The sequence below is a fragment of the Kryptolebias marmoratus genome, linkage group LG1, assembly GCF_001649575.2.
Source record: "Kryptolebias marmoratus isolate JLee-2015 linkage group LG1, ASM164957v2, whole genome shotgun sequence".
NCBI classification, from domain to species: Eukaryota; Metazoa; Chordata; class Actinopteri; order Cyprinodontiformes; family Rivulidae; genus Kryptolebias; species Kryptolebias marmoratus.
In genome coordinates this window covers 18,349,666-18,364,808 of record NC_051430.1, presented here as the reverse complement: position 1 = coordinate 18,364,808, position 15,143 = coordinate 18,349,666, and the positions used below count along the sequence as shown (strand labels likewise).

Genomic DNA, 15,143 nt, shown 5'->3' with positions numbered 1-15,143 from the left:
GGTTTTGAAAGAGTATTTACTGTAGTATCATACACATCATACACATTTACATCCAGTGCATCAACAAGAATCTGTGCACACAGACACTTAATGCAGCACTACAGCTCAAACACTGGCAGGTGTCTGAGTCAGCTCGCTGGACCTGTGCTTGGCAAATCTCTGTCTCCACGTCACCTTTGTTACAAACAAGAGCAAAGATGACATCTGAGCTGAATATTTACACGTTATTTACAGAGAGGTGACGGTTCTGGTCGGGTCTGCAGAGTTCAAGCTGGTCTGAGCTGCAGGAGCGTCATTAATGACAGGTTTTACAAAATAAATCACAAGCTTACTATCTAGGCACAGCCAGTTGTAGGTAATCACATACTGAGATTTTTTTTTTCTTTTCTTTTCTTAAATCGCAAAATAAGCATCAGGATACTGTCACTTTGACCAAATACCAAACATTTTATTCCATCTTGAACACATCTACTTACAGCCAGATATCTAAGAGCTCCACTTTTATCATTTGCAGCAGAATGATTCAGTTTCTATGCTATTAAAATGTGATACTATAAGGTGCACAGGGGGCAACTTTTACTGTGATTCCTTTTAAAAAGCTATACTTTTTTTCAGTTTCTATCAGAAATTTAGCTTTTATATACTGCTGTTTCGGTAGTTTGCTAAACCACACATCATCCTTGGTTTGTCGAGACATATCACCAATCTTAAAGATGATTATATAATAAATACTTATTTTTAATGACCTTATGAGAGTGCGTTGCAATAATTAGAGCTGTCGCCTCGAGTAGGTCGTAGGATAGCTTTCTGGTTTATACAGCAGCTAACAGATGGGAAAACAGGGTTAATATTTGACAAATACTGGAGCTTTCTGGTGTGTAGTTGAGCTCAAGGATCTATGAAACTGTTGCACTTTTCACATGGAAATATCTGCATTGTCCTGTTACTGACCTCACTACCCTCTGATGAAAGTTTTAGTAGATATGATCACATAAGATCAATATTACCTCAATAATGCCTGTATTTTCCTCCTGATTTAAGTCAAAAATACAAAAAATACTGACCAAAGATGAAATGAAAACAAACATTATTAATGGGAATAGCTGGCTGTTCTGAAGAGTTGTTTTTGACTTCATCAGTGCACTTTTTATAGTTTGCTTCAGCAGGCAATTTGTGTGCACAAGAAAATCCTGTTTCCTATGAGAGAGTTGATGCTCAGTAAACTAAAATGAGCAGTTTTCTCAGAGTGGGCCTCTCTGCCACAGACTGATTAGGTAGTTTTAAGGCTCTTTAAAAAGAAGGTAGTTTAAAGCATTTTTTTTCTCACACTTTCACTGCTTTGGGAAACATCCCCACTTTGTTCAACCAGTTGCACTTCTGTTGATCATTTACGAAACCACCCTGTGTGGAGTTAAACAGTGTGAAAGATGACAGCAATGGTGTTAACAGATTATAAACACAGTGATGTCCGGCTCGCTGATGCCACTGTGGTGTCTAAACAAAAGAAACACAGATGAAGACCAAATATCTGGTTTTGCTTTCTTCTCTCTTCTCGTTTCTTCTGCGTTTCCCTTTTGGTCGTATGTCGGCCAGCGTGTCTGTCCTCAGCCCTGGGAGCCCGAGCTGGAGTGACGGATCCCTCCTGAACTGTGGCCGATCATCTCCTGTCCCCATTCGCGGTGGCTGGACTCCTGCAGACCCCGGCCCGTGGTCTCGATGGGCAGAGCGCAGGAGGCGACGGCAGCAAAGAGGCAGCAGCAACAGTACACAGAGAGAGCCAAATACACCGAGGACTCCAACATCACCTGCAGATCAAAACCCAGACAGCAGCATTGTTCAAATGAATAAAGCATTGCAGTTTTATGTAAAGTCGTTCTTGTTTTGCACAGAAACTTATGACAGCACAGTGTTACCTGTGCCACAAAAGGAGTGATGAGCGCTCCAACTCTGGCCATTCCACTGCTTGTTCCCAAACCTAAAGCTCTGGTCGCTGTGGGATAAACCTGCAGGAAATACAGAAAAAAGCTTTGGTTTCTGTGTCTCTTCACTCAGGTGTTGATTTGACCTGTTTGCATTTGACACAAAACAAACTAAAGCTGCAGTTTATCAGGATTTATTACCTCTGGAGTGTAAACATAAGCAGCCTGAAAGCCTCCTGCAATGAATGCTCTGGCGATGAAAATTAACACCGTCATGGAAGCTCTGTGAGGAATGAACCAGTGAGTGAGTGAGTGAGCGCAGATAAACAAGGGTCTACGATTCATCAAAATTAACCAAAGTCGAGCTGACCTCCCTACACAGCCGTACAGAGGAATGATGCACAGGGAGAAGATGAGGAAACACAACGCCATGGTCTTCCTCCGTCCCAGTCGATCAATCGCCCACAGAGTCACCAGGAGTCCTGAAACAAATCAAGATCATGCACACCATCGGCGATGAAGCACCAGATTCCCAGTTATTATAGAAGGAAAAATGATCAGCCTGTTGCTCAAATATGTCAGCAGGAATCGCTTAAATTAACTGTAGGAGCGAGCTAAAAAAAAAAGAAACATGATTAAAAATTAATGCCTAAATGAATGTATTAAATTACAAACTCTTATGTTCCTAAATCTTTCACTGGTGCATTATTTATGTCATCATTTCATGCTAAAAAAATAATAAAAACACAGCTGGTAAAAAATTAAAAGCCTAGCATTTCTTGAAGGAGAATACATCACCAGGCCCTTTTCATGCTAATGTCATCTTATGGTGAAAAATGACAGAATTATAGTTAAAAATAACTTTATGTGTAATCTCATCATCTCAGATTATGACATCTCATATGCTCAGAGGATGTGTTGTGAACATCTCTCAGCTACTACCACACCAAATCTGAGCTCAGTCTCTGTAAAAATAACATTTTTTGTTTTCTAATGTCAGTTTTCTGTGGTGGCCATCTTCACTTGGTTTATTCCAATGGTTAATTAGTTGTCGATATTCATCAAATGATTACTTTCTGACAGTTTCATTAAATATCTCCAGTGGTTCCTGAGGTGTTTTGCTAACTGACAGATACACACGGCACACACAGACCTTTTGTCGTTGGGCGATAAAAAAAGACACAATGAAGAAGACTTTTGTTGTTTAATTAAATGAACAAGATGAATTTTGAAGAGGATGCAGTGATTTGTACCTGGGAATTCAGACAACGTCGTCCACAGCAGGTCTTTGTAGTCATCAGAATTCAGATATTTGCACTCCAAGGTGCACTGGAGCTCCTTCTTATCACTTTTGGACACTAGAGGGAGACATCAGACAGCGTCTGCTCAGTCAAACATCTGCCATTGTTTCTTATGATACTTTGTGTAGAAATATAACTGCCTCCCAGTGTGTGTCTGACTCACTCCTACATGCACCTCCCTCCTGGAACAGCTCTGTGGTGAGCAGCACCAGTCCGTAGTAGGAGAAGGCGTTCGCGAACCTGCGCTGACAGATGCAACTTGAAATCATGCCAAAACACGCTGAGCGGGGGGGATTTAAATAAAACATGATCTAAATGTGCACGCTCAGAGAGAATGTGAGGCTAAGGAGGATGATTCACTCGCTTACCATATAAACCACAGCAGAACTGTGGTGCAGCGGAAGTGTGATGAAAATAAATCTTGAATCTTCCCACGATCTTCCTAGTTTAAAACAACAAATAAATAAAAAATTTAAATGAGTCCATAAATGACCGTATGATATGAGTGTGTTTAACCCAGAGCATATGTTGTACCTGTCTGGCAGCAATGAGCTTCCCCAGAGGCATGGGGGCGCCGTTCTCCGTGGCGATGCGTTTCAGAGTGTCCAGAGCCTTTTCCTGGTTCCCTGTCAGCACATCATACCGAGCGCTCTCCGGCAGCCACTGTATCCACAAACAGCCTCCAAAAGTTAGCATGCCATATTCACACAGCCGCAGTGCTGCACAACCACTCAGGGATAAATCACTTACATAACACAGAAAAGCAAATATGAAGAGAGGAATGGTGGAAAGGCCGAGCAGCCAGCGCCAGCCTAGAGTGGGCATCACCAGGATCGCTAAAAGGACCTCAAAAACTGTGCCGAGAGCCCAGAAGATCTGCAACAACAGCATACACAAGCTTTAAAATGGAAAGAAAGGGGACTTGTGGTCAACATCAAGTAGTGTAGGAGGCTACTCGTACCTCAATCAGCAAGATGCACGTGGCTCTGGACCTCATGGGAAGAAATTCAGCATACAGGGTCACCCTTAAAAGAAGGAACACTTTGTTGTAAATCCCAGCTCATTTCTGTAATTAGAATGTTTTTTTTAAAAGTGATTAATGAGGAGCACTTACGACTGTGGCGCCCCTCCAATGCCAAAGCCCACCAACGCACGAAGGACCAGGATCCACCCATAAATGGGAGCAAATGCACTCATGACGCCGTAGAAAATGGTCCAGAGCACACTCATTGTCAGGCCCTGTTAGTGTGGATGGTCAAAAATGGAATGTAAATTTATCTCATGTACACGAATTCTGACAAAACATCACAAATGCAGCATTCCTGTCATCCAATAGTTATCACAATCTTACATTTAAAAACTCCAAACTAGGTTTTTAACACCTATATTGCAGCAAAGAACGCTATTATCACATGCCCAAAGCTTTTCAGTAGAACTCACCGTCTTTCTGCCATATTTGTCAGATATGTTTCCCCAAAGAGAAGAGCTGATCATCATTCCAATAAATACTGCCTGTACCATGAATGAAAAGACAGGTTTATGACGTCATATTTAGTTTTTATGTTGCAGCAGTTGAAACATGTGCAGTACAAATCAACATAATCAAACTACAGCAGGCATTTTGATTTGTTTGGAGCCACTGAAATGTGAAATGTTCCTGTTAACATTGAATTTATTACATCTCTGTGCATGTAACAGTAAATGCACTGTTTCTTAAGAATGCAATAAGGTTGAACTCTTATTTAGATGTTTCTTTCATATCCTTAGAATAATCAATACAGCTTTAAAAATCAATCAAATGGTGCAACATACGTCTACGGGTCATTACAAACTGTTTTGTCTCATATTTCCCACACTGTGACTGTTTCCTTATGTAAAAATTATTTTACATAAAGAATTTTAACGAATAACTATCAGTTCGGTCAAGAACTGATTTTGACTTTGCTGAATTGTTACCGATGTGAGCAGTGCCACTTCGAGGCTCGGCAGTCTCCATTCACAGTGGAGCTGCGGGGCTAAGATGCTGAGGATCATCATCTCCATGGCATCTGCCATCTAAGCAAACAGGAAACACCCAGAAAATTTATGTACAGAGGACAAAACAAAAAACAGTTGTGTTGCGTTTGTGTGGCGTTTAAGCAGTTCTCACCCAGGACAGACCCGTGAGGATGGACAGTTTCCATTGAAATGTCCCAAAGCCGATGGCCTCCACAGCATCTTCTACCATGAATGTGTCTGAAGGAAAGATAAACACTGGAAGCTTGAGGGATGTGTGAGAAGCATCACTTCAGTTTGATACTGTTGGGTCCAATCAGCCATACTGTACCGTCAGTTGGATTGGCAAACTCTCGCGGCACCGGAGCTCCTTCTGCGAGGGCCACGGGCTCCGGATCAGCGTCCTCTGCCGGCCTGACCTCCTGTCCTCTGTTCTCGACATCCTCCTCAGAGCGAGTGCTCTCGCCTGTGCGACGGAAGCGGACAACACTGCAAAAGTAGGATGGAAAGTTAAAGAAAGAACAATTGAGCACTACCTTTGCAGAAAGAAAAGCAGCAGGGGGATTGAGTTCCTCTTTGTGGGTGAGTTTTAGATGATTGGTACCATGTAGGGCAAAACAGCACGAATGAGAATCAGGGGTTGTTGCCTTGGTGATATGAACTTTGTTTTTAAACGTCAAATCTGAGGATCTGCTGGAAAATCCTGTCAGGGCATTTTACAGCTCTGTGACACCAACATATTTACATGCTTTCTACAGCTAGAAGGGAACCTATAATCTTCTTCCACATGCAGATAATTGATAGTTACACTTACAGAGAAACTCGAGAGCACCAGTGATGCCTTAATCGCTGTAATTATGCAACACAGCCTCCTTTCTATGTGAAGTGCCAGTGCTACATGTAAGATATTTATATTTTTTTCCATCCCTTTAGAAGTGAAACTGAAATTACCCATCATTACTCTACTTTTATAGCTCCTTGCTGAAATTGTTACATATTTGTTTTACTGTCTTTTATAAAGTTTGATAGGTTTATCAGAAGTTTTAGTTAACAGGAAGTATTCGTTTTCTAAATGCCACCATCTTTTGAAGGCTTATGCAGTTTTTGAGGACGGAAACTGCCTCTGTGTTTATAAAATACATCCAATTACAGCCATTAAGCTTAATAATTTATGTGCAGCGACATTTACATAAGTCATGTAAAGCACTGAGTCATGGCAGTAAACACAAAAACAAGTTCGGACAGATAACTTAATCAGGTTCACTGCAAATCTGTTTATTAAACATGACAGGGCTGTATGACATGGCTGCGACTGTAAACAAACAGCACAATCACACAGGCTGATTTGTTTATGTGTATTTAATCCAACTCAACATCTCGATAATAAATCCAGATGGATGACTTCTGCTTTTGAGGACTGTCGGGTTATCTGTGGTTTAAACGAGCTAATCAACCAAACACGAGCAGTCAGAGGGCGACGCGTCGGACAAACATGTTGGNGGGGGGGAGGAGGAATGGAGGATTTAAAGCAAATGTGCATCGAAATGCGGACTGGCGTCTACTCACGGAAGTTGTCTCAGTTGAAACAGGTCATCGTCCATTTTGGTGTTTCTTGGCGGATGCTCCGTTTGGCCTCATCGCCGGTTACATTATCGCGACGAGCAGCGATTTTCAGCACCGAGGAGAGTGACTCCGTGTCCGCCCGCAGCCAGTCAGAGGCCGCCAATCAGGGGCAGCCAATCAGAGGTGGCCAGTCCCCGAGACAGCCAATCAGAGGCCGCCGTGCTCGACAAGCAGAGCGGAGGAGAGAAAGTGATGAGCAGCCGGAGGCATGGGCGATGAAACCGCAGCTGGCAGCAGGTTTTAAGCTGAAATAATGACCCAAAGGCAGCAACAGATGAGGAACATAATAATAACATCAGGAAGCCTCCTTTTCCAGCTCGTTGTATTTAGTCTATACCCAGATTTATTTGTCCTGCATTACAAAGGCTGTTTCAGATTTCTTTGCGTGAGAGGGTTACAAATATCAAAAAGAGGCAAAAAAAAGTATCCAAAAATTAATTAGAACAAGGTTCAGAACAAATAAGAACACGGTACAAGATGTTTAAAACAGAAGACAATTAAATACGTTCAATTTATTTGGCAGTATCACTGATTTATTATTATTATTATTATTATTATTATTATTATTATTATTATTATTATTAGTAGTAGTAGTAGTAGTAGTAGTAGTAGTAGTAGTAGTAGTAGTAGTAGTAGTAGTAGTAGTAGTAGTAGTAGTAGTATTATGCAATTAGAACCATAATTCAATTGATTTCAATGAGAGCAAAATATTGCATTTAGTATATATAATTTTAGAAGAAAAAAAACTACACACAACTGAATGCACCTTTGAGAACTCATACAGAAAATTCATACAGTTTTTACTCATTTAAAATGATTTTAAAATTACTTTCAAAGCAATTAAAAGTCCGTTTGGATATTCAGTGAGTAAAGTTAGTCAAATCACGTAAAAACAGATATGTGTAAGTTTTTGTTGCTGCTGCTTTGGATAGCCAGTTAAAAAACATAAACAACAACAACAAAAAAGCAAAAAATAAATAAAAACAAAAACATAATCAATTTTCAGTTCAAACAAAAACAAATACAATTAAAAATTCTTTATAAATTGTGTGCGTAAAATAAAAAGAAATAGTAAAGTTTTTATTAACAGTACTGACAGTGAAGGAGGAGAGACTCAAAAACAGTGTGCAATTTAAAACAAATGTAATTTATTTGCAACATTTTTATCAGAAGAAAGTTGGGTCATTATTAACACTTTTTGACCATCTGATCACATATTTCCCATTAATCCCAAAACACAACAAACAAACAAAACTTTGACGAAACATGGTCCGAATGATGTAAAATCAATCAATCGATCAAAAATAATTAAATAAAAATTGAACCACTCATCTATACTTCTAACTCCAGGAGTTTGAAAAGTGAAAAAATAACATCATATCTTTGGTCATTTGAACCATCAGCACATTTCATTATAACTATGAGCACTTGGAGAGCACAAACCTCCAAAACCCATTATCATTGTGATGTCATAATGGGACCGATGACATCATCACCAAGTGATGTCATCACTGATGTCAGCTATAGGGTCAATAAAAAAATATAGTTATTATTTTTTGTGCAACCTCAATATTTAATAATATTTTTTATTTTATTTATTTTATATATTATATTAATCGCGATGTGCGCAACTCCACCAGAGTCCGTTCCTCTTTAGGTCCGTGGGGAAACACGCTCCCTAAATGTAGAGTTCCGCGTAGAGCCAACAGGATGTTGTGGTGCAGACCAGAGAGCTCCGATAAGCTTGTAGGGGAGTTTCTTGGCACAGGACCTGCAATCAGGTAAAATCTCTCCATTTGGACCAACAACAAGTGCTGCTTGTGTCGTGTTTGGTGCGCAGGGACAGCGGCAGAAGCGTCTTCTCATTTATTTATGCCTCGGACTGAGCGCCGAGCGACGGCGAACACACACATCCCCCTGCTTAATGTTTCTTAACCTAAAAAAAGCGTTAGCAGTAACATTAAAGGCACGTTTATTTTTAGTCTCAAGACAGCAGCTTGGATGTTTTACATTTGTGAAGTTGATGTAGTTGTCGCCGGGCAGCCTGACCTCGGTGTTGTTGGTAAGTTAGCCTAAAGGCTAAAGCTAGCGCAGCTCTGGTGTGATGCTGGTTCGTATTTACACACCAGTCAGATAAGATCGCAGTAACTTTCCTAGCTTTCTGACAGACTGGCGTGTGTTAGAAACTGTGTCTGACGTGATTAAGTCGCGGCTTGTGTGGATTTTGTTACAGATTAACTGGGTCGATAGTTTAGTCGGTCAGACAGCTTGTTTTACTCTCAAACTAGTGCAACAGTTGCACAAAAACAGAAGCAAAGACATATTTGTTGTTGTGCAAAAGTCTTGTTTTATAAGTAGCTTATAATGATTCCTTCGTGTGTTGCATATCACTTAAATGTACTCATTAAACATCAAAATCAGAACATTTATCTGAGAATATAAACAAGGTCAGTTCAAATCAAAGTTAGAGACAATTTTTCAGAACAGTTCAGACTGAACTGTTCACATTTTTACCTTTTCCCCTTGTTTCCCCTTTCTTCTCTCCATATTTCTTGTCTTCATTAACACATTTTCTGTTTGCTTCTCAGAAACAAGATGATAAAGAACTGGGGTGTCATCGGAGGGATAGCGGCTGCGATTGCAGCTGGAGTTTATGTCATGTGGGGCCCGATCACAGAGAGAAAGAAGAGGAAGAGAGGTAAGAATTGGTTTGACTTTTAAACTGAACCAAACTTTATTCATTTCTGAAGAAAAATGACATTGCTTATACTGGTTTAAAAAGAATACCATCAATGAAACATAAAACTAAAACTAAATTAAACGTGAAAGTAGGGATTACAGGAAGTCTTTATATAAAGCTATTAAGGTTAGCAGGAATGTATTAACCTTGGGATGGAGCTGATGGAGCATCTGCTGGTGTCTGTCTGTGTGTGTTGTCTAAAATGCTTGTTGGAGTCCAGAAAATGTTTTTTGTATTTATGTCAGTGAATGTTGTAACGATGCACTTTGTTATTCCATCTGTTTGCGTTTTAGTTTCTCCAGTTTTGTTATTTTAATCGTAAGGGCTCTCACTTTCCCAGTTCTTATTAAAGGTTGAAACTGTTTAACTCCTGCTCCACATTTAAAATGTCTCCTTTTAAACATATTAGTAACATTAATTGGGCTTTGAAAAGCTTCATTAAAACTATTTGTTACTCATCAGGGCTGATGATTTGGGCTTTGAGTGTCACCAGTAATCACTCAGGCTGCACAGCAGCCAGTAAATGTCTGTGACAGTGATTTATAATGATTGTGTTCCTTCGCAGGTATGGTTCCAGGTCTGCTAAATCTGGGCAACACCTGCTTCTTGAACTCTTTGCTCCAGGGCTTGGCAGCATGTCCGTCCTTCATCAGATGGTTGGAGAAGTTCTCAGGTCTGCCCTCGATCCAGTCCTGTAAGGACAACCAGCTGTCCACCACGCTGCTGCAACTCCTAAAAGGTGTGTAAGCCCGACCTGTCGTATGGATGAGTGCAGTGAAAAGAACCCGCCGTGTTTCTGTTCCTCTTTGGTCACACGGTTCGTACCCTGACAGCTCTGTCCAGTGACGAGCCTGGGGATGAAGACGTTCTCGATGCCGGATGCCTGCTGGACGTTCTCAGACTGTACCGCTGGCACATCAGCTCGTTTGAAGAGCAGGTTAGTCCACCGAGTCGGCGACTCATGGAATTTTTTTTTTTAGAATTGTACAAATAAACTTTATGCTGCAGTGTTTCATTAAGACCTGGTTTCTCCCCTCCAAGGATGCGCACGAGCTTTTTCACGTCCTCACGTCTTCTCTGGAGGAGGAGCGAAACCGACAACCCAAAGTCACTCATTTGTTTGACGTGCAGTCCCTGGAGGCAAGTTATCCAAGAACCTCAAGCTGCAAAATGCACTTAAATATCCCTTGGCTGTTGCGCCCGTTCACGTTCGATTCCACTGGTGTAGACTGATGTTTTTGCACCACCTTAATCTAAAAGGCACTCTTTACTCTGTGTTGTTACTAGAATCTTTCCAATCAAGAAAACAAAACAATGGCCTGCATAAGTCGAGGTATGAAATAAAAATCATGTGTTTTAAATGTGAAAACCAGGAAGAAATGGATCTCATCTCTTTGTTTGTTTGGTTGATTGGCAGCTCCTCTTCATCCGATCCCGGATCCTTGGAAGTTTCAGCATCCTTTTCACGGCCGTTTAACAAGCAACATGTCATGTAAGCACTGTGAAATACAGGTGAGTTCGTTTTTTTTTTCCTCAAGGAAAAAGGTGGTTTAGCTTCTGTTATTTTTTATTAGAAGTGATTCAAGCGCCCTCTGTGCATTTCTTTCTAGAGTCCAGTGCGATACGACTCATTTGAGAGCCTCTCCCTGTCCATCCTGCTTCCTCAGTGGGTAAGCAGAAGCATTTGAGTGAAAATTTTACAACTATGTTGTAGCATTTTAATCAGTAAGTGATTCTGTTTCTTGCATTTCTTTGTGTTGGTCCTCAGGGTCGGCCCATCTCTTTAGATCAGTGCCTGCAGCATTTTATTTCATCAGAAACAATCAAAGAAGTGGAGTGTGAAAACTGCACCAAGGTACATTAATACGCCTTTTACTACCCAAAAAGACAGACATGCAGTGTGCTTTTTGTTTGTTTCATCTGTTTGTTGTTTTTCCCCTCAGCTTCAACAAAGTACAACTCTAAACGGACAAGTTTTTGAAAGCCAGAGGACGACATTTGTTAAACAGCTAAAACTTGGAAAGGTCTCTGCATTCATTGTGCCACTAAAGATCGACAGCTTGAGATTTTAATCGGCTGTTGTTGTTTTTTGTTTTTTTTTAACACACAAATGTGATTTGGTTTTTTTTTTTTTTGGTTAGCTCCCTCAGTGCCTGTGCATCCACCTACAGAGGCTGACGTGGTCCGGTGAAGGAACGCCCATCAAGCGGCAGGAGCACGTGGAGTTCGCAGAGTTCCTATCCATGGACCGCTACAAACACAACAGCTCCACGCAGATTTTGCGGCTCAAACGGGCTGCCAAAGCGCCACAGGCAGAAAGTTTAAATGATTCCACAGAAAAACCAAAAGCGAATGGGACTGGTGAGTTTACTAAGACTGCAGTCTGTGTGCCTCACATTTACTTTGCTTTTTGTCGTCTCGCACTTACTGGTCCGTCTTTTCCAGATCGAGACAACAACAACAAAACTTTCTCTAACGGAACCTGTTCTTCTGTGTTTCTTCGCTCTCCTGGTTTTAACCCACAGTTTGGCCTCACATACGACTACAGGTAAAACTACCAGCTGTTTCACTCGCACATATGAGGAAAACTAAAGGCAATGGAGTGATCGTGCTCTGGCACAATCTTAATGTTTGACTGAGAGGATTCAGCTCAGACTAAATGTATTCATCCTAAACTGATCAGAGGCTGATGTGTTCTAAAGGAACTCTAAAGAAATTTTTTTGCCAAGGAATTACAGCATTACATTTGTGACATTGCCGCTTTTTTCTTCCCAAACAAGTTGCAACTTAAATCAGAAAAATGTAACACTAGAAAAAGGAAATGAATTGAACAGGTTTCAGATTCAGTGGTGCAAAAATAAGGCAGGTGCTACAATTAATCTCTTTAAAATACATGCCTTTTATTTTAAAAATGTATTACCACCTGCTTGCTTCAAAACGTTGCGATAAGAAAAACAAAACATCTGACATCTGGTTAAATTAACTGCTGTTTATTTTGTGAAATTATTCTCTAATTAAAAAGTGTTTTGTGTAAGTGTCAGTAATTCAAAACTTAATTTTTACACACACATTTATACTGAATAAATTCAATCTCTACATAATGGTGTTATGAAGCCTTTTTTTTGAAACATTGACTTGTATTTTGAAAGTGTAAAGCTTTAGCTGAGCAGAGCTACAGAAAGAAAAACTGCTTCAGTGTTAAAACAGAAAAAAACATCTTTAGTAGGTTTGAAAATGTTGTCTTTGACGTTGTTAGAGAGAGAGATGTGCAGTTTCTGACATGAGATTCTTCTCCTGAAACGATGTGAACAGCAGTGGACGAAGGCCTCAGAAATCCGATCCCTGCAGATGGTTTCGTTCTGAGCTAACGGCCTGTTTTGTTTTTTTTTCCTCCTGATTCCAGCGTCTTTCCTTCCAGCTCGACGGAGTACTTGTTCCAGCTCACGGCCGTGCTGGTTCACCACGGGGACATGCACTCGGGCCACTTCGTCACGTACCGCCGCAGTCCTTCCTCGCCCCGCGGCTCCTCGGCCTTCAGCTCGCAGTGGCTTTGGGTGTCGGACGACTCGGTGCGGAAGTCCAGCCTGCACGAGGTGCTGTCCTCGAACGCCTACATGCTCTTCTACGAGAGGGTTCGAAGGCCGAGCCTCAGCCCGTGCTCAGATGAGTGACGGTGAGCCCTGCGAGGAAAGCCATCCTGGACGTCAGTAGCTTAGCGTCGTGTTGGTATGCTGTGTGGTGGACACTTCCAGCAGGAGGCTCCTAATCCCAAAGATAATGGACCTGCAGGAGTTTCTTGTCATACCTTTGATCATGAAGGCTAATTTTCTTACACTAATTTAACTCTTTCTGTAAGTTCCGTGCTACATTGTGGCTTTACGAGACAAACAGGAATACCTGACAGCAGCTCACAAATTAGATTTTTTGTTGGAGCTGTGGCACGGTTACCAAGCTGTGTAAATATGTTCCTGTTAACTCGTCCATTGTTTGTGATCTACAGAGTCAAAAGTAGCTGATTATGGTTTCTCAGAAAGGCTTATTTTGAAGTTGTTACACATCATGAACCACCTAAAGCTCTCACACGGTGTATGTAAACTATCAGAATTAATGTTTGAATTGACAAAGTTTCAGCTAATATTCTGACAGGATGTTCTCAGTCATTTGTACACTGTCGTAATTTACAGAGCTGCACGGCTGAGGATCACGTATCATGTTCCTTTTAATGCGTGAGATTTTTTAAAACATTAGACCACAAGTGCAGCCACTACAGTGACTGTCCTACGGGGACCTATTTTCTGAAAATGTGATGCTTCACAGCAATGGTGTTCAGTAGAATAATGATGAATCTCGGTTAACAAAGCTTAATTATGTCAAGATGTTTCTAGGTGTTTTCTTTTTCCTGATTTTTGTTGTTTGTTTTGTTTTTTTTAACTCTGAGCAATAGATACCAAACCAGGAAAATGGAAACAAGAAACGAGCCAGTCTGATGTTTGCACTAATGTATATTCATGTGAGCTGGAATGTATTTGTGTGCAGTCTTTTGAATGTGATTGTTTTCAGATATAAAAATGGAAAGAATAAAAATGCAATTTAGCTTTTTATGTCTTAGTGAGAAAAAACGTTTTGTTTGTTGAAACATGTTCTTAGATCTGTTACTTCTAAGGTGTCTTTGGCCGAAGTAGCTGAGGATTTAGACAAGTCTAAAGTGTTGTCAAAGGCCCCACTTTAAATGTTTTACCCAGTAAGATGCGTCTAAAGGTGAGGTTGATGCGAGGCGAAAGGACCTTCTTCCGAACGGGGAGGCTGTGGTACCAGAAGGTGTTGGTCGGCGGGTTCATGAGGAGCAGGCTTCCATGAGCGAGCTCCAGCTTCACTGGCTCAACCTGGCGGCCGCCACGTTTCCCTCGAGCGTCTCTGTGTCTGAAGACGAAGTCTCGCGCCGCTCCTAAAGAGACGGAGGCGATGGGACAGGAGGGGTCCAGCTCCTTCTCATCGTCCCGGTGCTCGCCCATGTGGTCCTGCCCGTCTCTGTACCTGGACGAAGAAAATATAGAAAAGGTTTCTCTCTCTTTTTATTTTTTTGATTCACATAAATGCATTTGTTTTCTCTCCTGTACTGTGAAAAAGTATTTACCTCCTTACAGATTTGTTTTAGCTTTTTTTTCTTTCTTTTTTTGGTCTCACACACGTTTTCAGATCAAACAAATGTTAGCATCAGACAACGACATCCTGAGTAAACAAAATCCTAATTTTAAAATTGTCATATTTATCCCCTGGCAGTTAATGCGCATGCGCGGACAGAACACCGGCCCTGGTTTACAGCGACACCTCCTGAGGGAAGCTCTGCCTTCGCCGCCCATCGTCACTTCTAGCCGGATTTTACCCCGGCTGACTAAAAAGTTACCCTATGAATAAAACTATGGGGCGCCGTTTGTAAAGGAGCTTGTGCTCAAAATTCATGCCTAAATTTTGTCACATTTAGCTTCAAACACTGTTTTAAAATGTAGTGTTGATTTTCTGATGTCACTTTTTACAACATTTAGCTAATTACATGTAATTGTTACA

General features: G+C 41.0%; 3 protein-coding genes across 5 annotated transcripts in view; 1 reads left to right on the top strand and 2 right to left on the bottom strand.

The window, feature by feature from the left end:
* Positions 1–4: 4 nt before the first annotated feature.
* svopa (SV2 related protein a) lies at positions 5–7,155 on the bottom strand. The gene is made up of 16 exons (XM_017414001.3): positions 6,782–7,155; positions 5,547–5,704; positions 5,370–5,455; positions 5,177–5,275; positions 4,661–4,732; positions 4,335–4,459; positions 4,182–4,245; positions 3,971–4,096; positions 3,755–3,883; positions 3,589–3,662; positions 3,384–3,460; positions 3,173–3,277; positions 2,290–2,401; positions 2,121–2,202; positions 1,914–2,003; positions 5–1,805 (listed from the first exon to the last, which is right to left on the bottom strand). Exons 1-16 carry the CDS (start codon positions 6,814–6,816, stop codon positions 1,605–1,607), a joined length of 1,635 nt encoding a protein of 544 aa, XP_017269490.1. The 5' UTR covers positions 6,817–7,155; the 3' UTR covers positions 5–1,604.
* A 1,331-nt stretch (positions 7,156–8,486) lies between these two features.
* Positions 8,487–14,179, top strand: usp30 (ubiquitin specific peptidase 30). 2 transcript variants are annotated; one of them, XM_017413990.3, is made up of 13 exons: positions 8,487–8,619; positions 9,427–9,536; positions 10,144–10,317; positions 10,412–10,515; positions 10,620–10,718; positions 10,866–10,911; positions 10,996–11,090; positions 11,189–11,248; positions 11,347–11,433; positions 11,522–11,602; positions 11,720–11,939; positions 12,024–12,126; positions 12,982–14,179. In XM_017413990.3, exons 1-13 carry the CDS (start codon positions 8,549–8,551, stop codon positions 13,247–13,249), a joined length of 1,518 nt encoding a protein of 505 aa, XP_017269479.1. In that variant the 5' UTR covers positions 8,487–8,548; the 3' UTR covers positions 13,250–14,179. The 2 variants fall into 2 exon arrangements, with proteins under 2 accessions (XP_017269479.1, XP_017269480.1); XM_017413991.3 differs by lacking the exon at positions 8,487–8,619 and adding an exon at positions 8,729–8,900.
* Positions 13,513–15,143, bottom strand: part of alkbh2 (alkB homolog 2, alpha-ketoglutarate dependent dioxygenase) — a 7,452-nt gene continuing 5,821 nt past the window's right edge. For both annotated transcript variants that reach the window (XM_017413994.3, XM_017413993.3), the window contains exon 4: positions 13,513–14,612. In XM_017413994.3, coding sequence (XP_017269483.3) covers positions 14,279–14,612 — 334 coding nt within the window. In that variant the 3' untranslated portion in view covers positions 13,513–14,278. The remainder of the gene's footprint in view (positions 14,613–15,143) is intronic.